This window comes from Chlorocebus sabaeus, chromosome 18, assembly GCF_047675955.1.
Source record: "Chlorocebus sabaeus isolate Y175 chromosome 18, mChlSab1.0.hap1, whole genome shotgun sequence".
In the NCBI taxonomy this organism is placed as follows: Eukaryota; Metazoa; Chordata; class Mammalia; order Primates; family Cercopithecidae; genus Chlorocebus; species Chlorocebus sabaeus.
Genome location: NC_132921.1, coordinates 61,194,720 through 61,219,575, shown reverse-complemented (window position 1 = coordinate 61,219,575; position 24,856 = coordinate 61,194,720). Strand labels below are relative to the sequence as shown.

At 42.5% G+C, this 24,856-nt stretch overlaps 1 protein-coding gene across 1 annotated transcript in view; it reads right to left on the bottom strand.

Moving 5' to 3' along the window:
* Positions 1–24,856, bottom strand: part of ABHD3 (abhydrolase domain containing 3, phospholipase) — a 45,996-nt gene that overhangs the window by 15,291 nt on the left and 5,849 nt on the right. Inside the window, exons 4-5 of the mRNA XM_037982452.2 lie at positions 17,580–17,625; positions 182–294 (exon numbers count right to left, since the gene is read on the bottom strand). Of these exons, the coding sequence (XP_037838380.1) occupies positions 182–294; positions 17,580–17,625 (159 nt within the window). The remainder of the gene's footprint in view (positions 1–181; positions 295–17,579; positions 17,626–24,856) is intronic.

Below are 24,856 nucleotides of genomic sequence, written 5' to 3'. Positions count from 1 at the left end.
CACCTGAATTAATTCTTTCCTTTCTTCGTTCATTCAACCGCATTTAATAAATAAAATACGATAAACATAATCAGACATGTATTTAAAAAGTGTCCATATAGCTAGCTTATAGTCCTCTCAAAGAGACAGCCAATAAAATAGCTTCCCTCTCAGAGATTATTTTAGAAAGGGAAAACCTTACCCTCCCATTGAAACCCCTGCTGCCAGGAAAGGAGCAGAAGGGTACAGGCTGTGTACATGGTGAATAACTGTCTCCAAGTCTTCAGTGTTAGCACAACAGTAAGTCCTTGGCGTCTGGAAGTAGTGACAAGTAAAGCACAAAAATTAGAATGTGAGGTTAATGATTTGTAAAATGCAGAAATGTAAACAGGAGCAAGAAGTCATACATATGAGAAAATAACCTTTGCACATACTGTAGTATTAATAATTTATCATTTTCCTGTCTTGCAGTGCACATATATGCCATTTAAAGTCAGCACAGTTAGAGTTGGCACTAACAAAAAGACCATGAACATGCAAGGAAGGCTTGATGCAGATGGGGCAAGACCAATACAAATACCTTAAATTTTAGTACCATATGCAAATGTGTCTCCAACTTAACCAGAGCAGTTTAGGAAAAAAACCAGGGAATTATGCTTCTATTAAATAAAGAACAACCTGTAACCCCAAAGCCAAAAATAACTGTTTTTTTTTTGTTGTTGTTGTTGTTATTGTTGTTTTTTGGTAATAAGACAGGGTCTTGCACTGTCACTCAGGGTAGATTGCAGTACCATGATCACAGCTCATTGCAGGCTTGGCCTCCCAGGCTCAAGCAATCCTCTGACCTCAAACTCCCAAGTAGCTGGAACCACAGGTACAGGCCACCACAAACAGAGAATTTTTAAAAAATGTTTTGTAGAGACGGGGGGTCTTGCTATGTTGTCCAGGCTAGTCTTGAACTCCTGGGTTCCAGCGATTCACCTGCTTTGGCCTCCCAAAGTGTTCAGATTATAGGCATGAGCCTGTGCCTGCCCCAAAGTAACTTTAAAAATATTATTATTTTTTTTGAGATGGAGTTTTGCTTTGTTGCCCAGGCTGGAGTGCAGTGGTGTGATCTTGGCTCACTGTAACCTCTGCCTCCTAGGTTCAAGTGATTCTCCTGCCTCAGTCCCCTGAGTAGCTGAGGTTACAGACACCCACCACCATGACCAGCTAATTTTTGCATTTTTAGTAGAGATGGGATTTCACCATGTGGACCAGGCTGATCTTGAACCCCTGACCTCAAGTGATCTGCCCACCTCAGCCTCCCAAAGTGCTGGGATTATAGGTGTGAGCCACCATGCCCGGCCTATTGTTTTTGTATTTTTCATAGAGACAGGGTTTCACCATGTTGGCCAGGCTGGCCTGGAACTCCTGACCTCAAATGATCTGCCCACCCTGGCCTCCCACAGTGCTGAGATTACAGGTATGAGCCACCATGCCCGGCCTATTGTTTTTGTATTTTTCGTAGAGACAGGGTTTCACCATGTTGGCCAGGCTGGTCTGGAACTCCTGACCTCAAATGATCTGCCCACCCCGGCCTCCCACAGTGCTGAGATTACAGGCGTGAGCCACTGTGCCAGGCCAAATATTTTCTTTTCTAATAGTATGTATATAAAGATAGCCTCAGCTGTACTACTGCAGTAGACACTTAAAATGTTAAAATATGTAAAGTTGATCATGCTTCAATATATAATGCATTTAAACAAATGGTTTTCATGTGAACGTCATCAATAAGGGCTCTGCAGCAGAAGAGCAGAAAAGCATCATGGATACTTTACTTGAGATCTGGGAGGAGGGGGCAATCCTCTCTGTAGAATACATGTGAGTGTGTGTGTGTCAGAATTAAGTATATGTGGGGCCAGGCGCGGTGGCTTAAGCCTGTAATCCCAGCACTTTGGGAGGCTGAGACGGGCGGATCATGAGGTTAGGAGATCGAGACCATCCTGGCTAACATGGTGAAACCCCGTCTCTACTAAAAAATACAAAAAACTAGCCAGGCGAGGTGGTGGGCGCCTGTGGTCCCAGCTACTCTGGAGGCTGAGGCAGGAGAATGGCATAAACCCGGGAGGCGGAGCTTGCAGTGAGCTGAGATCCAGCCACTGCACTCCAGGTGGGTGACACAGCGAGACTCTGTCTCAAAAAAAAAAAAAAAAAAAAAAAGGTAGTATTAAGTATATGTGAAAAAATAACCAGAAATTTAATAACAAGGAGGGGAATCTGGTAACATTACTTTAAGAAAACATGGAAACTAGTTATCTACACCACCCAATTTCATTATGTCAATAAACCATGATCATACTAGGAAGGTTTTGTATTACCCAATGTTCAATCACTAATGAGTAGCCTGAGAAAATTATAATTTTTAACAATTGCCTCAGTTAAACTCATCCCTAAAACACAGCCCATTCCCTACTGGCATCTTTTTGATATCTGCAAATATGTGACTCTCCGAAAGAAAAACGTTAACCTGACAATATTTTCCATGGCTAACATTTACTGAAACATTAAATTTGTGTCCACAAAACCCTGAGGAAGACTCCAGTGTTTCTATTTTATAAATGAGGAAACTGAATTGAGAGGTTAAATAACTCCTGTAACATCTTAACAGCTAATAAGTGACTATGCTCAGATACTTAAAACAAAAAAACTTTGTGATTGAATGCACTTCAATCACAAAGGGGAGCACAAATTCAACGTAAAATCTAAATAGAAAATATTTTATACTAGGCTCATTCATAGTGACTTCAGAATTTGTCATGAGAACCTGGGTGATGAAATCATTCTTACTCAGCATTTTGATTGCAGGTGAGTCTATTCACACTGCACAGCTTTAAAATTTCTGAATTATTTATGAATAGTCCCCAACATATATTGCTATTATACAGGCTTTAACTATATGTGTATATGTAAGAATGCATACATATAGACACATACAGAGTTAGGGCATAAGAAAAATGCCCTAAGGAAAACTGCTAGGATCACAGAATCTTTGTGTCAAAAGGACCATAGATGTCACATGGTTCCTTATTTGTACATAAGGAAATTAAGGCCCGGCAAGGTTGAGTAATTTGCCAAAGGTCACAAATTAGCAGAGGCTGCATTATATGTTTGTAGTAAGAACCTAATTCTTGTAAAGCACCAGGGTTCCATGAGGTATAGAGTGAATAAATCAATATCTGGTACCCTCAGATACAGGAACTGATTTTTCCCTAAATGTTTTTCTCCAAATAGATTGCATTAAGATCAATACTGATGATATTGCCAATGAAGGAGTGTGGATTTCTGGCACTGCCTTCATTCTAGACAAAGCACTATACAATCTGATATATTATTTTCTTTTATAATACTATAGCCATATAGCCCCAGCTGTGCTACACTGCAATAGACACTTAAAATGTTAAAATATGTAAAGCTAGGCAGGTGTAGTACCGTATGCCTGTAGTCCCAGCTACTCGGGAGGCTGAGGTGGGCTGACCGCTTGAGCCCAGCAGTTTGAGAGCACCCTGGGCAACACAGCAAGACCCCCGTCTCTTAAAAAACAAAAAAACAAAAAACGGAATTAGCCAGGTGCGGTAGAGGATCACCTGAGACTGGGAGGTAGAGGCTGCCGTGAGCTGTGATCATGACACTGCACTCCAGCCTTGGTGACAGATTGAGACTGTCTTAAAATGAATAAATAAACTATATAAAGCTCCTTATGCCTCAATACGTAATGATCCAATGGTATAGATCGACAGTTTCCAGAATTCTGAAACTCAGCAAATCTGGAACCTTTCCATCATAGTCAGCCTCCTGCTAGCTCCTCCCCTGGCTTCCCCGGTGGCTCTGCTAGCTTTCCATTTCCTACCTAGTCACTGTCACTTTTCCCCCAACCCCAAATGCAGGTAGGTATTCATTCCCAAAGGTTTTGTCTTAGGCTTGTATCTGCTTATTTTCTGGTCAATACCCAGTTCTTGAAGCTCTCATCTACTCCCATATCTTCATCAACCACCTCTCCCCAGTGACTGAACCTAAACCTCCACTGTCACTTTCATCCTCAGCTCCAGATCCAAATTTCCAAGTTCCAGCAGGCAGCTGCCCTATAATGTTCTACCAGTACTTCAGACTCAAAATGCACAAAGATTAATCCATTTTCCTCTTCATGAACACTCCCAATGTTTCTCCTAACTTCCCATTTCCCTATAAACGGCATTTACATTTTCCTAGTTAAAATTGTGGGCGACATGGCCTTCTCCCTCTCCCTTAACCGCATAGCTGATAAACGCCCAATCCTGTAGCTTCTTCCTTTTCAGTGAAAGGAAACTCCTCTCCACTCTAGTACAGGGCTGGTCAGTTGGCTTCTCTCAAAAGGGCCCCTGAAGCAAGGATGTGAGTGCCAGCAGTTCATTTGGAAGGCGACACCAGGAAGCACCCACAGGAGAGTGGCAGAGTGAGTCAGGAAAGGCAGGAAGTCAGTAAGAAAAATATACCAGGCAGTTTATGGCTGTGGGCAACTGGGACTCAAGCTCCCTGGGATAGTCTGGGAGACTGTCGAATAAGGCTTACAATGATCCCCACCAGTGGCAAGTGAGCTATTTATCCACCAATTCCCTTTCAGCCACTGGTTGAAGGCTCTCCTGGAGGATGTTCACTCCCCAGTCTGCCCTAAGCGCAGTTCCAGCAGCTCCAGTGGCTAGAGAAGGCCGCCAGTCACAGAGATGCAGGACGCCCTCAAAAAGGCATACATGGGAATGGTAAGTGCCAAGGGGTAAGGATGTAGCACCAGCTGTCTTTGCTACAGGCCTTTTTGCTTCTCACCTGGACTGCCACAAAACTTCTTAACTGGTTAACTCCCAGTTTTTCCTGATAATCATTCACAATCCTACATTCAATGCACTATCAGATTTATCTTCCTAATGAACACTTCCAGCTGTAATCATGACAGTCTTTCTGCTCAAAATTTCTCATTAGCTTTCCACTGCCTACTGAATTAAGCCTCTGCCAAGCATTCAAGACTTTCCACAATATGACGCCGAGCAACCCTTCCAGCTCTGTGTTTTATTATTTCTCCAATGTACAGACACAGACCAATGGGATACTGTTCTCTTGCCTGCTAGGCCCCTTAATATCCTTGCCACCTGTGTGACCTTCACCTGCCTGGAGTCCTTCGCTGTCAACCTTGCCTGTTGAAATTGTGCATGGAATAAATGCCACAACAAGGCTGTGCATGGTGACTCATATCTGTAATCCCAGCACTTTGGGAGGCTGAGGAGAGCAGATCACTTGAGGTCAAGAGTTCAAGACCAGTTTGGCCAACATGGTGAAACCCCCATCTACCAAAAAATACAAAAGTTAGCCAGGCATGGTGGCGCATGCCTGTAATCCCAACTACTTGGGAGGTTGAGGTGGGAGGATAGATTGAACCTGGGAAGCGGAGGTTGCAGTGAGCCAAGATCAAGCCACTGCACTCCAGCCTGGGTGACAGAGTGAGACCCTGTCTCAAAAAAATAAATAAATGTCACAACAGGTGAGACTTGGCCCCTGTCTTTTAGGACCTCACAGCTGTTCTCAATCCTGCTCCTAATTGCCCTGTCCAGCCTGCTCCATGCCCTGTCCCACGTGAGTCTCTATCACTGTCTTTTCACCTCTAGCTCTGTTAATAAACCCTTGTCAAACTGAACTGACACACAGGACTAAAAGGGAAGAGACCAATTAATTAATAAGTTCGGATATGCACAACTATGCAGTTCTACCACACAGCCTCTTGCTACGTGATGGGTTCCAATAGGAAACATCATCTGCCTTCCTTCTTCACAGGATCTGAAGTTAGAAATAAGCAGAGCCTACAGAACTTGGGACCCATTAAAGATTCACCCAGAGCACACAGCAAAGACAGTTAAGGGGCAGTAAACTGAATCGGCAGGCTCTGCAGAAACCGTCTTCAGGCCTGAAGATACAACTGGAAGCTTTTTAGACAAAAGACTCTGTTAAATTCTGTTACTCGGGCTACTAATGCAACTGGCAGCTATCCTTCCGGTAGATGAAATCACATCTAATCAGAAGAGGGATGAAGGAAGACCTGGGAGGATTCTGCTGGGTGGTGAAACTCCTTCTGGGTGGGCTGAGGATGGGAAAAATGTGAAAAATCCAAAAGATATATCACTTCCAGCAGATATTTGGACATAAACATTCAATAAGTTAGAATAATTTGATAATAATTACAAACCAAGGTTGTTTAAATTATCCAACTGTGACGATGATCAGAGAGCAATGACACTAATTTATTTATTATCATTATTTTTTATAGAAATGAGGTCTCATTATGTTGCTCAGGCTGGTCTCAAACTCCTGGGCTCAAGCAATCCTCCTGCCTCAGCCTCCCAAAGTACTGGGATTACAGGCATGAGCCACCATGCCTGGCCAACCACCATAATTCAATGGCTGAAAGAGGTTAGTTTTAAAAAATGCACTTAAGAGAATGAAACATAATTACTATTATTCATATATAAAAGAAAAACAATAAAGTATATATTTTATATTTACCTATGGACTACATCTAATTTATCCTTCTTAATCAACTAAGGCTTCTTAAAAGCTGACAAACTGATTTCTCCTAACCTGAAAGACAATTTTCTTGTACCAGATTTAGAAAATCTGTTTCAGAATTCTCTTCATTAAAAAAACAATTTTTGACCTAGACTCAAATTTTAAAATTCCCTCTGTTAATCAGGTAGCCAGACTCTCCCTAGCTATTCTTGGAGGAGATTAATTTGCTAATCTGTCGTGGAAGCCATAACTCAGAATCCTTCTCTCTCAGGGCTGGGGTTACCGTACTTCCAATGCTGAACTAAGCTATCTAGAATTTTAGTTTTCTGTCCAGCAAAGTGAAAACTGAAAAAGACACATGAATGCCTCGTAAACAATCATTTACGTTTCATATTTACTTAACTGTAATGTTTGATGATCATCAGGATCTTAGAGCATTTCATTGCATATTCCTCTCTCAAGTACTTAATGATCTGTACTCAAATATTTGATAAGATGCATTTAAATGAACTCTGTGATTCCTGTGTGGTTGTGGGCCTCCCCAAAATGAATAATCCTTTTAAAACAGGACTAATTACACTCTATAATTGATCTCTACAGTGTAATGTGTTTTTCATTTCACCCATCCCCTGTCCAGTATCTAGTAAACTGCCTAAGTTGTCCCTAGGAAAATTGATTTTATTTTTGGAATATGAGTTAATTAATTAAGGAGTCAGAGACAAGAAAAATCATTTGCACGTAAGTAAAATCAGCAGTTTAATGAACAATCATTTCACCCAGTCATTGATAGACATATTAAATGACCAACTGTCTAAATTTGCCTGGGAGTTTGCGAATTTTTAAAAACAACTAACCATAAAACAAAGGGCCCCAGGAAATATCCTGGCCAGCTTGGAGGCTGGCCTCTGTGCCACATTCCTGCCAATGCTCCAGATGGCTGCCGTACATGCTCATGATGTCATGTTATACAAGCTACACCAATAAATGAGCAGTTTTGTTAGTGGCTTAGAGCAGGTCAGCCAGGAGTTATTTTCAGTCCAGGCTCCTAAGAGGCAAATCTCGTGACTCACCTGGGTCATGGAGGCTATCACATGCAGGACTACTCGTCACCTCCCAGGGATTTTCAGCCCTGTTTGCACATTAGACTCTCTAAGGGGTGTTTAAAATAAATTACAGATACTTGGACTCCACCCCAGACCAAATGAATCAGAATCTCTGGGGGTTGGGGTTCAGGGATCAGTATTTTTTGAGATGGAGTTTCGCTCTTGTTGCCCAAGCTGGAGTGCAATGGCACGATCTCAGCTCACCGCAGCCTCCGCCTCACTGGTTCGAACGATTCTCCTGCCTCAGCCTCCCAGTAGCTGGGATTACAGGCATCAGCCACCACGTCTGGCTAATTTTGTATTTTTAGTAGAGATGGGGTTTCTCCATGTTGGTCAGGGTGGTCTGGAACTTCCGACCTCAGGTGATTCGCCCACCTTGGCCTCCTAAAGTGCTGGGATTACAGGTGTGAGCCACTGTGCCCGGCTGTTTTTTTGTTTTTGTTTTTGTGAGACAGAGTCTTGCTCTGTCGCCCAGGCTGGAGTGCATTGGCACAGTCTCTGCTCACTGCAACCTCCGTCTCCTGGGTTCAAGCGATTCTCCTGCTTCAGCCTCCTGAGTAGCTGGGATTAGAGCACCCGCCACCATGCCTGGCTAATTTTTGTACTTTTAGTAGAGAAGGGGTTTCACCATGTTGGCCAAGCTGGTCTCAAACTCCTGGCCTCATGCAATCACTTGCCTTGGCCTCTCAAGTGCTGGGATTATAGGTGTGAGCCCCCACACCTGACCAGGGAGCAGTAGTTTTCAGTGCTTCCCAGGGGACTCTAATGGGAGGCCAGAGTTGAGAACCCCTGCACCAAGAGAATAAGTAGGGTGAGAGCTAAGCCAAGAGGAGGCTGCTGCAGTGGTAAAAATGATAAAACCTATCTGGAGTGACTTGGGAGAAGAGAAATCTAGTTCTATGTGGGTCTGAACCTCTTGGATTCCTTGAAGTATATGGGGAAGTACTTCTAAACATCTCATATCTTACAGGATCACCTGACACATATTAAGCAGGACTGCTAGCTATTAAATTATTATTTCTAAAACTCTTCCATTATTCAACAAAACATTCTTTCTCTTTTATTTTGAACTTTTTTTTTTTTTTGAGCTAGGTTCTTAATCTGTTGCCCAGGGTGCGGTGCAGTAGCATGATCATGGCTCCCTGCAGCCTTGACCTCCTGGGCTCAAGCGATCCTCCTGCCTCAACCTCCTGAGTAGCTGGGACTACAGCACATGCCACCATGCCCATACCCAGCTAATTTTAAAATTTTTTGTAGAGATAAGGTCTCATGATGTTGCCCAGGCTGGTCTCCAACTCCTGGGCTCAAGTGATCTTCTGGCTTGACCTCCTAAAGTGCTGGGATTACAGATGTGAGCCACCATGCCTGGCCACAATCTTCTACATTTAAAATTTTTGTTATTATTGGACTGGACCCATCAATGTTGGGAGAAAATTCTCAAGGATTAAATGTGTTCACACCTATACCTGGCTGAGACCAGCCTTTTTGGGTTGTCACATAGATGAAGGTAAGGGGAGCAGGGACAGGTTATTTTGAAGCACTTAGGAAAGGGCCAACTTGGGTGGAACAGTATGTCCAGTAGGGAGGTACTGTGAGAAAGGCACTGCCTAAAAGTAGAAGTTTGAAACTGAATTGTGCTCTGGCCGGCCCTGACCTCTAAACCCCTCTTTCCTCAGGCTGTCAGGGAGGTCCCTTAATCCTTTCTAAATGCCTTTTTCAGAAAATGGCCCATGGTGGGGTGGGGTGGAAGAGCTGGAGTGATGGGGTGGGGGAAGAGCTCTAAGTCCCTCCTACACTACTAGCTTCCCTGGAAAAGCTAAGGAGGGAAAGCTAATAGGAAATAGGAACAGATTTCTCTAGACCTGAGTCTTTAACTCCAAAGAATCTGAGGTTGGGGGGATAATCCTCTCTGAAAACCCTCCTTCTGTCTATTCCCAGATTTTCAGGCTGACTTGACTGGAAGCCAGTATTAAAAAGTCAAGACGCTAGGCTGTACAGCCTAAGTTCCTGCCATAAGACCACTAATCAGCTTTATGACTTCTGACTGTCACCCCACTTCTCCAGAGGTGTCCTCATTTATGGAATGAGGTGGGGTTTTTTTTTTTTTTTTTTTTTTTTTTTGAGACTGAGTCTCACTCTGCTGACCAGGCTGGAGTGCAGTGGTGTGATCTTGGCTCACTGCAACCTCTGCCTCCTGGGTTCAAATGATTCTCCTGTCTCAGCCTCCCAAGTAACGGATTACAGGCATGCGCCACCACACCCAGCTAATTTTTGTATTTTTAGTAGAGATGGGGTTTCATCACGTTGGCGAGGCTGGTCTCAAACTCCTGGCCTCAAGTGGTCCACCAGCGTTGGCCTCCCAAAGTGCTGGGATTACAGGCATGAGCCACCGCATCCGGCCCTAAGTTGGCTTACATTCTATCTCAGCTCCTCATCTTGTCTGGGACTGGAGTCAGGTACCCTGAGGAACAGAGTTGGTCCACAGGCCACATTTTGGGCAGTGCTGCTTTAAATTATTTTCCAGCTTCTGCTTGACCTTCTTGGCCCTCCCTTAACTGCTGAGCCAGCTCTAACTTGAACTAGAAAGCACTTAAAGGAGGATTTTCTTTTTAAAAGCTTTATGAGATGTAATTTGCATACCATAATTCAGGTACAAGTCAATGGTTTTTCATATATTCAGAATTGTGCCATCAAAATTTAAGAATATTTTTATCACACCAAAAAGAAACCTCCTACTATTAGCAATCATCCTCCACCTCAAGGCTTAGGTGATCATTAATCTACTTTCTGTGTCTATAGATTTGCCTATTTTGAATATTTCATATAAATGGACTGATACAGTATGTGGTCTGTTGAGATGAGCTTCTTCACTTAGCATAATGCTTTCAAAGTGCATCCATGCATTCAAGACTTCATTCCTTTTTTTTTTTTTGAGACAGAGTCTCGCTCTGATGCCGAGGCTGGACTGCAGTGGCGCAATCTCGTCACTGCAAGCTCCGCCTCCTGAGTTCACACCATTCTCCTGCCTCAGCCTCCCGAGTAGGTGGGACTACAGGCGCCCACCACCATGCCTGGCTAATTTTTTTTTTTTTTTGCATTTTTAGTAGAGATGGGGTTTCACCATGTTAGCCAGGATGGTCTCGATCTCCTGACCTTGTGACCCACCTGCCTTGGCCTCCCAAAGTGCTGGGATTACAGGTGTGACCCACTGCGCCTGGCTTATTTTTATTTTTTAGAGACAGGGTCTCCATTGCCCAAGCTGGAGTGCAATGGTACAAACACAGCTCACTGAAGCCTCAAACTCCTGGGCTCAAGCGGTCCTCCTGCACCCAGCCTCCGAAGGAGCTGGGATAACAGGCACATGCCACCACACTTGCCTATTTTTTGTTTTTGTAGAGATAAGGTCTCACTATGTTGCCTAGACTGGTCTTGAACTCCTGGACTCAAGTGATCCTCCTGCCTCGGCCTCCCAAAGTGCTGGGATTACAGGTATGAGCCACTGTGCCTGGCCCATGTATAAGTTTTTGTGAGAACATATATTTTCATTTCAGGAATTTCTGGGTCATATGGTAACTCTATTTTAACTTTTGGAGGAACTGCCAGACTATTTTCCAAAGTGGCTAGGATGCTTTTCTTATTGGGTTAGGAACACAGAAGTCTGCATGATCCTATAACTAAAAATAGGGAACCCAAGATCCTATAACTAAAAATAGCTTTCTGTGTCTACATATTTGCCTATTTTGAATATTAGTTATAGGATGTACAACTAAATTTACAGCTTTTAGTTATAGATCCTATAACTAAAAAGAGCTTTCAACAAATTTTGGCTAAGTTATTTGTAACTTACCATTCCTAAACACGTTCACAAAGTAATCAACAATATCAGGGAATTTGTGGGTAACCTGGATTCCTATCCTTGAAAACCAATCTGCAGGGCAGAAGAAAAAGTCCCATCTATTCCAAGGCTCCTAGAACCCGACGGGGATATCTGAGGTTTGCTCTACTGAGACTCGGGTGTCTGTCTACCGTAGGAAACAGACCCAAGGAGAAAAGGTTAGTACAGGATGCTCATTTCTTTTTTTTTTTTTTTTTTTTTTTGAGATGGAGTCTCGCTCTGTCGCCCAGGCTGGAGTGCAGTGGCGCAATCTCGGCTCACTGCAAGCTCCGCCTCCCGGGTTCACGCCATTCTCCTACCTCAGCCTCCCGAGTAGCTGGGACTACAGGCGCCCGCCACTGCGCCCGGCTAATTTTTTTCTATTTTTTAGTAGAGACGGGGTTTCACCATGGTCTCGATCTCCTGACCTTGTGATCCGCCCGCCTCGGCCTCCCAAAGTGCTGGGATTACAGGCGTGAGCCACCGCGCCCGGCCTAGGATGCTCATTTCCTAGTAAGAAAGGCCTTTGGCTTTCCCTCAATCCTACAATAACTAATTGGAAATGAGGACACAATGGCAGTGGAAAATTTCCACTTCCTTATTCTCCTTTGTAGGAGCCATAGTAATCGCTATAAATTCTAAGTATATCTCTAACATTTCCACTCCTAGGAGAACTGCTTACCCTAAATTTCATTTCACCTTTGCCAGTTCCTGTGAGCTAATTTCTGTTAGAGACAGTTCCTTCCTGTTTGATCTCTGCTGATTCATCTTTTGTTCTTTTTTATGCCTACCCTAAAGTCTCGCTTACTCTGGGTCTGAGCTACATTAAATTCTTTCTGGAACAAGGTGAGGTATAAATAAACATCAGGGTTCCTCTAGTATGACACAGTAATTGTTCTTAGCTTGAAGACAGAAGCAGGATTATCAAGAGATCTAAATATCAACGCTAACTCTAATAATATTAACATCTCATTTTTTGATCCAACTCAAAAAAGAATAAGGATGTAGAATGACCAAAGGTAATTATAATTATATCGTTTTAGAACAAGTACTTTAAAAAAGAATTTCAAGGAAGTAAACTAATTAATTAAATGTATACTTCTTATACCCTAATGATCTAATGAGTTAATACAGTAGCAATTATGCCTTGAGTTATAAAAAACTTTATTTAATTTTAATTTTAATTAATTAAATTTTTTTGAGACAGAGTCTCGCTCTGTTGCCCAGGCTGGAGTGCAGTGGCATGATCTGGGCTCACTGCAACCTTTGCCTCCTGGGTTCAAGTGATTTTCCTGCCTCAGCCTTCCAAGTAGCTGGGATTACAGGGATGTGCCACCATGCCTTGGCTAATTTTTGTATTTTTAGTAGAGACGGAATTTTGCCATGTTGGCCAGACCAGTCTCAAACTCCTGACCTCATGATCCACCCACCTCGGCCTCCCAAAGTGCTGGGATTACAGCGTGAGCCATGGTGCCTCGCCTGTTTTTGTTTTTTATTATTTTTTTAATTTAATAGAGATGGGGTTTCGCCATGTTGGCCAGGCTGGTCTTGAACTCCTGGGCTCAAGTGATCTGCCTGCCTCAGCCACCCAAAGTGCTGGGATTACAGGCATGAGCCACTGTGCCTGGCCCTAAAAAGTTTTATTTTACAAGATATTTCAAGTTTACTGTTTCTTTTTGTTTGTTTGTTTGTTTTTGAGATGGAGTCTTGCTCTGTCACCCAGGCTGGAGTGCAGTGATGCCATCTTGGCTCACTGCAACCTCCACCTCCTGGGTTCAAATGCCTCAGCCTCCTAAGTAGCTGGGACTACAGGTATGTGCCACCATGCCCAGCTAATTTTTTGTATTTCTTTTTTTTTTTTTTGAGACGGAGTCTCGCTCTGTTGCCAAGGCTGGAGTGCAGTGGCCGGATCTCAGCTCACTGTAAGCTCCGCCTCCCAGGTTTACGCCATTCTCCTGCCTCGGCCTCCTGAGTAGCTGGGACTACAGGCACCCGCCACCTCGCCCGACTTGTTTTTTGTATTTTTTAGTAGAGACGGGGTTTCACCGTGTTAGCCAGGATGGTCTCGATCTCCTGACCTCGTGATCCGCCCGTCTTGGCCTCCCAAAGTGCTGGGATCACAGGCTTGAGCCACCGCGCCCGGCCAATTTTTTGTATTTTTAGGAGAGACGGGGTTTTACCATATTGGCCAGGCTGATCTTGAACTCCCGGCCTCAAGTGATCTGCCCACCTCAGCCTCCTAAAGTGCTGGGATTACAGGTGTGAGCTACCGTGCTCAGCCTCATGTTTATTATTTCATGTGAACTTGAAACAACCTTGTGAGGTGGCAAGTACACATTATTATATATCAGTTAAGAAAAAGAGAAACAGAAAGGTTATTTGATTTGTACTTCACCACTTATAGCTGGTTAGTGGTGACAACAGAAGTTGAACTTGGGACTTCTTACTGAGTCCAAGGTCCTTTCTGCTACGTAAACCCAAGCTGCCTGCCAGACTGTAACTTTAACAGCTTAGTGTGTTATTAGCTATTCTGAGACACATATTTGCTGGGGGGTACTAGTTAATCAAAATTTAACTGACATACTGTGTAAGACTCCAGAGACCCAGCTACTCTTATCTTACTTAGAACTCAGTGAATTCTTCTTGGAGGTTTTTCAAAAATACAATTAAAGCTTATGGGCTGAAAATTACTGGGTTGCTATACTATTTCAAAGTAAATTTCTAATTAACTTTAAATGCTAAGGAGAGAATGTTTTTAAAGCATCCTTCTCTTTTTCTCTCCTCCTTCCTATTTGTTGTTTCTTTTATCTTTTTAAAAAATATATATAATATATACACAATATATTTTACATCTATAATATATACAATATATTATATATAATACATCATATATAGAATATATGTTATATGTAATATATAATATATACAATATATTTTTATATATAATATATATACACAATATATTTTTTATATATATCATATATATACACACACACATATATATTTGAGACAGGGTTTCAATATGTTGCCCAGGCTGATCTTCAACTTCTGGGCTTAAATGTTCCTCCCACCTGGGCCTCCCAAAGTGTTGGGACTGCAGGTGTGAACCACCACTCCCAGCCTGTTGTTTCTTAAGCTTCTAACCATCAATCTCCCCTTTTACTCTACACATGCCCTAACTAATCTCAACTACTCTTGAGCTTCTACCTGCACACTGATAATCTCAGTCTGTCTCTCTCTTGCTTGCCTATTTTCTCCTGAAAGCCAGTCCAGTACATCCACAAACTTACTAAAAATTTCCACCGAGATGATCTAAAAGCACCCTAATCATCTAAAACGGAATCTGTTATCTTTGTTACATCACAATCTCACAAATTCTCCTAAATTTCCTATTTGAAATACCAGCATCTTCCATCAGCCAGCCAAGCTAGAAATACTACCTTTGACTCCCTTATCTTTACTTCCCACAATACAACTAATACTATTTTCTTCCCCATGAATACTACTCATTTTTGTTCTTTCTTCTTTATTCCCCTTCCATCTGCTTTCAAACTCCAAACTCCATGTAGGTCTGTAGTAATTGCTTTCTAACTGGCCTTCCAGGCTCCAGCGTCCAGCCTCCAGCCTCCAGCCTCCTTCCCCTCCATCTCTTTCTTTCCTACACACCACTGTCATGGTTCTCTTTCTAAAACATGACCATGATCAAATTATGCCCTTGCTTCAAAATATCAATGATTCACTACCAGGTTTCTTAGGATTCTACATGTGATTCTTCAAAATCTGGCCCTACCCTTCTAGAAATATTCCTGCCACTTCCAGAATAGTAAGAAAGCATAAAGCATAATGGTCAAGAACATAAGCACATAGTTAGATCATCTGGGTCTGAATCCTGGCTCTGCCATTGATTGGGAGGGGTAAGTTCCTAACCTACCAGTGTCTTGTTTTCTTTATCTGTAAAACGCAGGACAGGGCCAGGTGCAATGGCTCACACCTGGAATCTCAGCACTGTGGGAGCATCGCTTGAGCCCAGGAGTTTAAGAGCAGCCTGGGCAACAGAGTGAGACCCCATCTCTACAAACAACAACAACAACAACAAACAAAAAACAAATAAATAAAAAATCAGCCAGGCATGGTGGCACACACCTCTGGTTCCACCTACTTGGGAACCTGAGATGGAAGGATTACTTGAGCCCAGGAGGTCGAGGCTACAGTGAGCCGTGATTGTGCCACTGCACTCCAGCCTGGGCAACAGGGCAAGACCCTGTCTCCAAAAGGAAATGGGGGATAATGGGGGCTATACTTACCTAAATCATTGGGCTGTTTCTATTTCTGAAGATTAAATAGGAAAAGACATAACTGATACATTCTACAGATTACATAAATATTAGATAAAATTATCATCATCATCCAGCCATAGTAAGTAGTTGCTATTGCATGCACTTTATAATACCTTGGTCTTTGCGCTGAGAGAGCCTCTCTCTCCCCTTTGGAGGTTCAATATCACAGCCTTCAAGATCCAACTCAGAATGCTACCTCCTCTCTAAGTTCTCCCACCTCCCCAAGGCGCTTTGTTACTCTTTCCCTTTGTGCTCTGTAGCCTTAACAAAGGCTACTGTTACACTTAGCACTGTGTATATTTTTATGGACTTGACTCTCTCTCCCACAACTAAAGTTTGAGCGCCCAAAGATCAGGGCTGTGTCTCATTAATATGTATATCTTTACCCTATTGCCTTGCACAGTGTCTTATTTAACAGGCACACACCACGGCTTTGCTGAATGAACAGATCTTTGTCCCTCACTTCATAAAGAACTAACGAGCTCGGCTTTGCAGCACATTATTTCCTTGAGAGCCTCAGACCATGTCTTCCCCCGCTTTGTGTCCTAGAAGAATGCACAGCAGACAGGAGCTGTTCAAAATGATTTGCCTGGGCCAGGGCCACAGTGACACATTCAAATCTTTCCCCCTTAGAGTACTATCTGTCTACGAGGTTCCTAAAGGGCTGGACTGAATGAGGAAATGTGAACCTTCACATCAAACTATTTATTACAAGGCACTTGAGTGAGACCATAACACTGTTACTTTTGCTTTCGAAATCGTATTGATCTTCATTTCCTCCAGTGCCTAAGTCACTGTAAAGCAAAGTACAAGAGGTTTTTTCTTCCCAAGTTCTTATAAAGTGTTGACATTTGTGACCTGACTGTAAATTTTTATTTCTAGCATGACTTAATTATTTATAGTCTTAATGTCATTCTCTATCAATGACCCCCAAAATGTTTCTTTCAATCCTAGTAGAATTGCCTTTGACCTGCTGAGATTGTAAAAAGTTGAAAAGCTGAAGAAAATTTTAGCGAGTGGAATATTTCCCATTCCAACTCACAGATTTAAATATCAGTTAGAGTGATTTTCTAAGAGGTGAAAGATCTATCCTAGCAAAACCTCAGAATTAGACGGGGGGAAAAAAGACCTGGTATAAATTTTAAAAGGTTTCAATAACATTTCCACCATGTAAACTTAAGCTGGCAAAACACAAATATAACATACAAAATTGTTTCATAACAAATGTAAATTTCGTAAGTGGAAAAAAAAAATCACTGTATTAGTTAATTTGTTTTGCATTGGTTAATTTTTAAAGAAAATGTGTTTTGCACTAAAAATGAGGCCTTCTCTTCCCAGTTCTTCCCAGAGTCAGGAAAAGCTGGGTTGAGAGGGTAGAAAAAAAATGATGTAGGTAAATAACTATTGATGTTAAAATGCAGTAAATACAAAAGTTTAGTTACAAAATAGAATCTTAAATTTTATAAAAATAGAAATATATTACATAAATTCTATTTATATATGAAATCTGAATGAACACAGACTAAGGGAATTTCCCTGGTTATATAATTATGGGTCTTGTAAATTTCCTTTTTTTCCACATCTGTATTTTTGTATGATAAATTTGTATTGCTTATGTAAACAAAGAGTTATTTTAAATAAAAAGAATATGCTTTTTTGTTATAAAACTATAAATGATTCTTTAAAAAGTTAAGACTGTTGTCTTTTAAATTTACTTACCAAGAGATTCTCCCCCGCCACTCCTCTGTTGTTAAAAACCACACATCTAAAAACCAGGAAAGCAATTTTTGTTATTTCTACACATGATTCTTGCTCATGATATAATATTAAAGTAATCTTACTGACACTGATTTACGGCACTAAAAGATTTTAAAAATCTGTCTTACAGGTATAATGTTTGACAATTTCATCTAAATGTGCTAAAATAAAATTCCAGGTCTCTAAATTCCACATGTGGGTTCAAATTAGAAAATTGTATGCTAAAGTGATGTTAAAGTTTCCTACCAAGATTAGAATATTTCTTCCTATGCACATATGTGGACCTCCAATAAGTGTTTTTAAAACAATTCTAAATACAAGTCAAATTTAAATGTTTTTGCTTTTTTTTTTGAGATGGAGTCTCGCTCTTGTCACCCAGGCTGGAGTGCAATGGCGTGATTTTGGCTCACTATAACCTCCGCCTCCTGGGGTTGAAGCGATTCTCCTGCCTCAGCCTCCTTAGTGGTTGGGATTACAGGTGCCTGCCACCATGCCTGGCTAGTTTTTCTGTATTTTTAGTAGAGATGGGGTTTCACTATGTTGACCAGGCTGGTCTTGAACTCCTGACCTCAAGTGATCTACCTACCTCCGCCTCCCGAAGTGTTGGGATTACAGGCATGAGCTACTGTGCCTGGCCATGTTTTTGCTTTAAACAAAGAAAAAATATATATCTTCTACCCATTGCATTTGTAACATTCACACGTATCTATTTATATCCTAAGAAATAGCTCTTGTTTCCTTAAGGCTCAGAAAACACGGACGCCAGAATTTTACATAAGGTATAAACATCACAGGTAGAGCTGCAAACAGCCTGGCACCTGAGCTGGTGGGATGGGCCCCGTTATGCTACTGCTTACTGTTCAGTTGACCTAGGGAGGAAAGATGATCTTGCGCTTTCTCTGATCCTGTTTGCACCTGCTGGGTAAATGGGCTCAGATCAATGCAAAGGGTTTAGGTCAATGTTGGCTGAAGTAAGTACTCGGTGAAAGTTAGCTATTAGTAATAATGGTAGTTGTAGCGTCATGCTGGTTTCAAAAGTTATTTAGTATTTAAAATATTTAACTCTCATTTAACTTTCAGGCAGCCACAGCCCCCGATATGTATTTTTACCATCCTTAGACAAAATCCTGATTTGTGTCTACACAGGTCCTCACTGATTTAGTGGGTCTATATTCATAACAATTAAAATTCATTTTGTTTTTGTCTGATTACCTATCCAACCAATCAAGGCCATCTGAGATTCCAAATCTCTTCTTGCAGGGTGCTGCAGAGCACTGTACAGGTTCTAAGCACCGATGAACCGACTGCTGTATAGAACATACACAACTCTGACTCTCTTCTCAGGAAGGTTAGATCTCAAGGCACACCACCTTCATTTAATGTGGTATGCAGGCTATGTTCTTGCAAAGGAATTTTCTTGCAACTGAAAAGTCATATAGAAAATTTTATTAGGCCCAGTTGAAAGAAGAGAAATGTTTAGAAACCTCAGAAATCCTATTTGATCGAAAGCTAGAAATACTACATTTTACTGACTCACCTAAGAGAAATCTTTTTTTTTTTGAGACATGGTCTCACTCTGTCACTCAGGCTGGAATGCAGTGGCGCAGTCACAGATCACTGCAGCCTCAGCCTCTCATGCTCAGGCAATCCTCCTGCCTCAGCTTGCTGAGTAGCTGGGACCACAGGTGCACACTACCATGGCCCAGTTAATTTTTTTCTTTTTTTTTCTTTTTTTGAGACAGAGTCTCACTCTGTCACCCAGGCTGGAGTGCAGTGGCATGATCTCGGCTCACTGCAACCTCCATCTCCCAGATTCAAGTGATTCTCCTGCCTCAGCCTCCCGAGTAGCTGGGATTACAGGCGTGTGCCACCACGCCCAGCTAATTTTTGTACTTTTAGTAGAGATGGGATTTCACCATGTTAGCCAGGTTGTTCTAGAACTCCTAATCTCAAGTGATCTGTCTCCCCTCGGCCTCCCAAAGGGTTGGGATTACAGGCGTGAGCCACCGTGTCCAGCCAGCCTGGGTGATTGTTAAAAGTTACTTGTAAAAACAGGATCTCACCACGTTGCCCAGGTTGGTCTCTAACTCCTGGGCTCAAGCGATCCTCCTGTCTTGGCCTCCCAATTGCTGGGATTATAGGCATGCATCACTGCGCCCGGCCAGAGAAATCTTAAATAAACTATAAATACATTCAGAAAAGTCAGAGTAGGCTCAGTGACTCCTTTATCTTTTCTTGTTAAAACCAATGGCAAGATGTCTTGATATAAATAAAATTTCAGTTGGCCATTTGTACTTACTTGCATAAGCACCTAAATCACACAGGAACCAGTGCTAAAGTTAATTATGACCTTGAAACTTGAAGCTCCCAGTCATTCAGAAAAGAATCACTTTAGAGTACAAACATTAAATAAGGATTAAAATGGCTTCTGGAGCAAGATGTCATCATGTGACTGCCAGTGAGAGAAGGCAAGAGCACTAGTGAGGGGAAAGAAAAAGATGATCCGCAAACTCATGAAAAAGCAGCCTACACATCTGGGATTTTCTTCTAAACTGCAGACTGGGATATTTGTGCTTTCCTTCAGGCAACTTTGGAAAGTGGATCATAGTTCTGGTAGCTCTTGCTAGAGGAGGAATTGTACTGACCACTCCATAGGGCTTTGTTCCTAACAATGTTCAATCAGTAGCAGTCATCATTGTATACTTCAAGCCTCGGACACGGGGCAGCGAGATAAGGAAGAATGAGGGAGCAAAGCAGCTACAGAGGATAGCCTTTAGAAAGAAGGCTGCCATTCTGCCCTTTCTCCCACTCCAGCTGGGAATGAGCAACCAGCTCTTGTCATTTAACCCCTCTGCTACCCTGACAGTCATCAGGGAACACTGAGCTAAAAGAGTTGGCTGTCAAAGTACTATTCCTAAGGCATTGAGAGGTCTGTTAATCTCTTCTTTTTTTTTTCTTTAGAGATAAGGTCTCACTGTTGTCCAGGCTGGAGTGCAGTGGCACAATCATGGCTCACTGCAGCCTCAACCTCCTAGGTTCATGTGATTCTCAGCCTCCTGAGTAGCTAGGACTACAGGCGCACGCCACCATGCCTGGCTAATTTTTAAATTTTTTTGTCGAGATGGGGTCTCCCTATGTTGCCCAGGCTGGTCTCGAACTCGTGAGCTCAAAACAATCCTCCTGTCTCAGCCTCCTAAAGTTCTGGGATTACAGGTATGAGCCACTGTGCCCAGCCTCTGTTTTTTTTTTTTTTTTTTTTTTTTTTAATTTTTAATTTTATTATACTTTATGTTCTAGGGTACATGTGCACAACGCAGGTTTGTTACATATGTATACATGTGCCATGTTGGTGTGCTGCACCCATTAACTCGTCATTTACATTAGGTATATCTCCTAATGCTATCCTTCCCCCCTCCCCCAACCCCACAACAGGCCCCGGTATGTGATGTTCCCCTTCCTGTGTCCAAGTGATCTCATTGTTCAATTCCCACCTATGAGTGAGAACACACGGTGTTTGGTTTTCTGTTCTTGCAATAGTTTGCTGAGAATGATGGTTTCCAGCTGCATCCATGTCCCTACAAAGGACATGAACTTATCCTTTTTTATGGCTGCATAGTATTCCATGGTGTATATGTGCCACATTTTCTTAATCCAGTCTGTCACTGATGGACATTTGGGTTGGTTCCAAGTCTTTGCTATTATGAATAGTGCCGCAATGGATCTAGAACTAGAAATACCATTTGACCCAGCCATCCCATTACTGGGTATATACCCAAAGGATTATAAATCATGCTGCTATAAAGACACGTGCACATGCATGTTTTTGTTTTGTTTTTGAGACAGAGTCTTGCTCTGTCACCCCGGCTGGAGTGCAGTGGCGCAATCTCAGCTCACTGCAAGCTCCGCCTCCCGGGTTCAAGCCATTCTCCTGCCTCAGCCTCCAGAGTAGCTGGGACTACAGGTGCCCGCCACCACATCCAGCTGCTTTTTTGTATTTTTTAGTAGAGAGGGGGTTTCACCGTGTTAGCCAGGATGGTCTTGATCTCCTGATGTCATGATCCACCTGCCTCGGCCTCCCAAAGTGCTGGGATTACAGGCGTGAGCCACCACACCTGGCTACCTCTGTTAAGCTTCTGTAACAGCTATCTCCAATTAATTTTTACAGTTACCTCAAACAATTCTAAAGGGCATGTATATGAGGGAAATTGTTCTGCAAAGCTTATTTTTCCTACATATTTGAACTATATACATTTTTTCCTCAACATATAAAGAAAAGAAATATCAAATAAAGAACAAATCTGGTAAGAAGAACTTTCTGTGACAAGATAACCCATTAACCAGGGAAGCAGGTGGCTGCCCTCTAATGAAGGTTAAATAAAAGGAAAAGACTACCTATAGCACAGAGTTTCTCAGTCTTTAGTACTATGGACATTTCGGCCCAAATAATTATTTGTAGCAGTGCTGTCCTGTGCATTATAGGATACTCAGCAGCATCTCTGGCCTCTACCAACTAGATGCCAGTAGCACATGCCCCAAGCATAACAACCAAAAATGTTTCCAGACATTGCCAAATGTTCCCTGGGGGAAAAACTGCCCCTAGGATGAGAACCACTGTCACAGTGAGATGGACCAGAGAGCCTCGAATCTGCTCAGGCTTGAACCCTGGAGGTCAAGGTTGCAGTGCTGTGATCACACCATTGCCCTCCGGCCTGGGTGACAGAAGGAGAGCCTGTCTCAAAGAACAAAAACAACAAAAAAAGTAGCAGACTCTGAGCTTGGGCACCTAAGAAAAGCAACGAAACTTACATGGGTTTTGAGTACCTGTCTAGGCCTAGTTTCCATATCTGTAATTTTATCAGGCAATCTGAAATATTTCAGTTCTAAGATTCCCCAAATCTTTGAGTGTAACAATAGAAATGATAATCAGCAAAGCATAGAATGAGAGGAACATTCAGGGATCAGCTAGTCATATGATTCTGATTTCAGGTAATAAATTGTAATTTTTATCTATTTATTTATTTTCTATATATTTATTATCTATAACAACAGATAGTGTTTACTAGTGTTTACTATGTGCCAGATCACGTTCTAAGAACTTTACATGAATATTAACATTGGAATAACTCATTTATTCATTCAATAATATTTACTGAAGATTGAGTTAGAGCCTGTAGTAGAGAAACAAAATATCAACATAAGGTTCCTGGCCTCAAGGAGGGTACAATCTAGTTAGATTGAAAAGATACGCACATTTTCAGTTGAATGACTACAACAGAAGTAATAAAACAAGACAGTATAAGATTCAATGTCCAAGGAGTGGTATAGACAATAAAACCCTATGAGGTCAGGATAGGCAAAATTGATTAAGAAAGGCTTCATAAAAGGTAGATAGATCTTGCGTTAGGACTTGAAAAATAGTAAAGATCCCTGGCTGGAGTGCAATGGCACGGTCTCGGCTCACTGCAACCTCTGCAACCCGGGTTCAAGTGATTCTTCTGCCTCACCCTCCCGAGTAGCTGGGACCACAGGCACGCGCCACGCCTGGCTAATTTTTGTATTTTAGTGGAGACAGGTGTCACCATATTGGCCAGGCTGGTCTCGAACTCCTGACCTCGTGATCAACCCACCTCGGACTCCTGAAGTGCTGGGATTATAGGCATGAGCTATCATGCCCAGCATATTTACCCTTTTTTTAAAAATTGAGACAGAGTCTCACTCTTGCTCAAGCTGGAGTGCAGTGGTGTGATCTTGGCTCCCTGCAACCTCCACCTCCCCAGTTCAAGTGATTCTCCTGCCTCAGCCTCCCAAGTAGCTGGAATTACAGGCGTATGCCATGACGCCTGGCTAATTTTTTGTATTTTTAGTAGAGACAAGGTTTTGCCATGTTGGCCAGGCTGGTCTCAAATTCCTGACCTCAAGTGATCCACCTGCCTCGGCTTCCCAAGGTGCTGGGATTACAGGCCTGAGCCACCAGGCCTAGCCTCATTCTATTTACCTTTAACTTACATAGTAAAGCCTTTGCTCACAATTATCTTAAACAAACTTAAGCCTAGTTTCCAACCCATCCATCCTGAAGTTTGAATTAGAGAACCTTAACAGAAAAGTACTTTGTTTTTGTTAGTTTTCAGGTAGAGGGAAAAAAGCAATGGTTTAACATCAACAATAAACCACTATGTCTCCTTTGACCATATGCTGAGAGGTTCTCTCCAATGTCTAAATCGTATATCATATCTCATATCTCATCAGTAAATAATTGACAGTTCCCTGGTGACCTGACATACTTCATGACTCTCCCTAAACCTTCAACCTCTACACAAGATAGTAACTGGGACAGGATGGCAAGTGCTCCCTGTGCTTCAGGGATATTCATACTAAAGATACTGAAACGCTCGTGTATAGCAGACATAGTAACATCTATGTACCCCTACAAGGAAACTACATGTTTCTGTATCCCAAGAGGTAGATTTGCTTGTACTCGTTCTTTTGAATTATAAAATATTTTCTTTTTTTTTTTTTTGAGACGGAGTTTTGCTCTGTCGCCCAGCCTGGAGTGCAATGGTGCGATCTCATCTCACTGCAACCTCCGCCTCCGGGTTCAAGCAATTATCCTGCCTTAGCCTACCGAGTAGCTGGGATTACAGGCACCCGCCACCACATCCAGCTAATTTTTTGTAGTTTTAGTAGAGACGGGGTTTCACCATGTTGGCCAGGCTGGTCTTGAACTCCTGACCTGAGGGGATCGCCCACCTCGGCCTCCCAAAGTGCTGGGATTATAGGCATAAGCCACTGCACCCAGCCTATAAAACATTTTCTACCCTGGCCAGGGAATAGAAGATGAGAGAAGGAAGACATAAACGTTTTCTTTTTTAAGACAGAGTCTTGCTCTGTCACCCAAGCTGGAGTGCAGTAGTTCACTGCAACCTCCATCTCCTGGATTCAACCATCTGGGCCCATTGTAACCTCCGCCTCCCAGGTTCAAGCAGTTCTTCTGCCTCAGCCTGCCAAGTAGCTGGGATTACAGGTGCCCACCACCACATCCAGCTAGTTTTTCTTTGTATTTTTAGTAGAGATGGGTTTCGCCACGTGGGTCAGGCTGGTCTCTAACTCCTGACCTCAGGTGATCCACCCACCTTGGCCTCCCAGACTGCTGGGATTACAGGCGTGAGCCACTGCGCCTGGATGACATAAACATTTTCTAAAGACCCACTTTGTGCAGGGCACCCCACCAAGTACTTTAC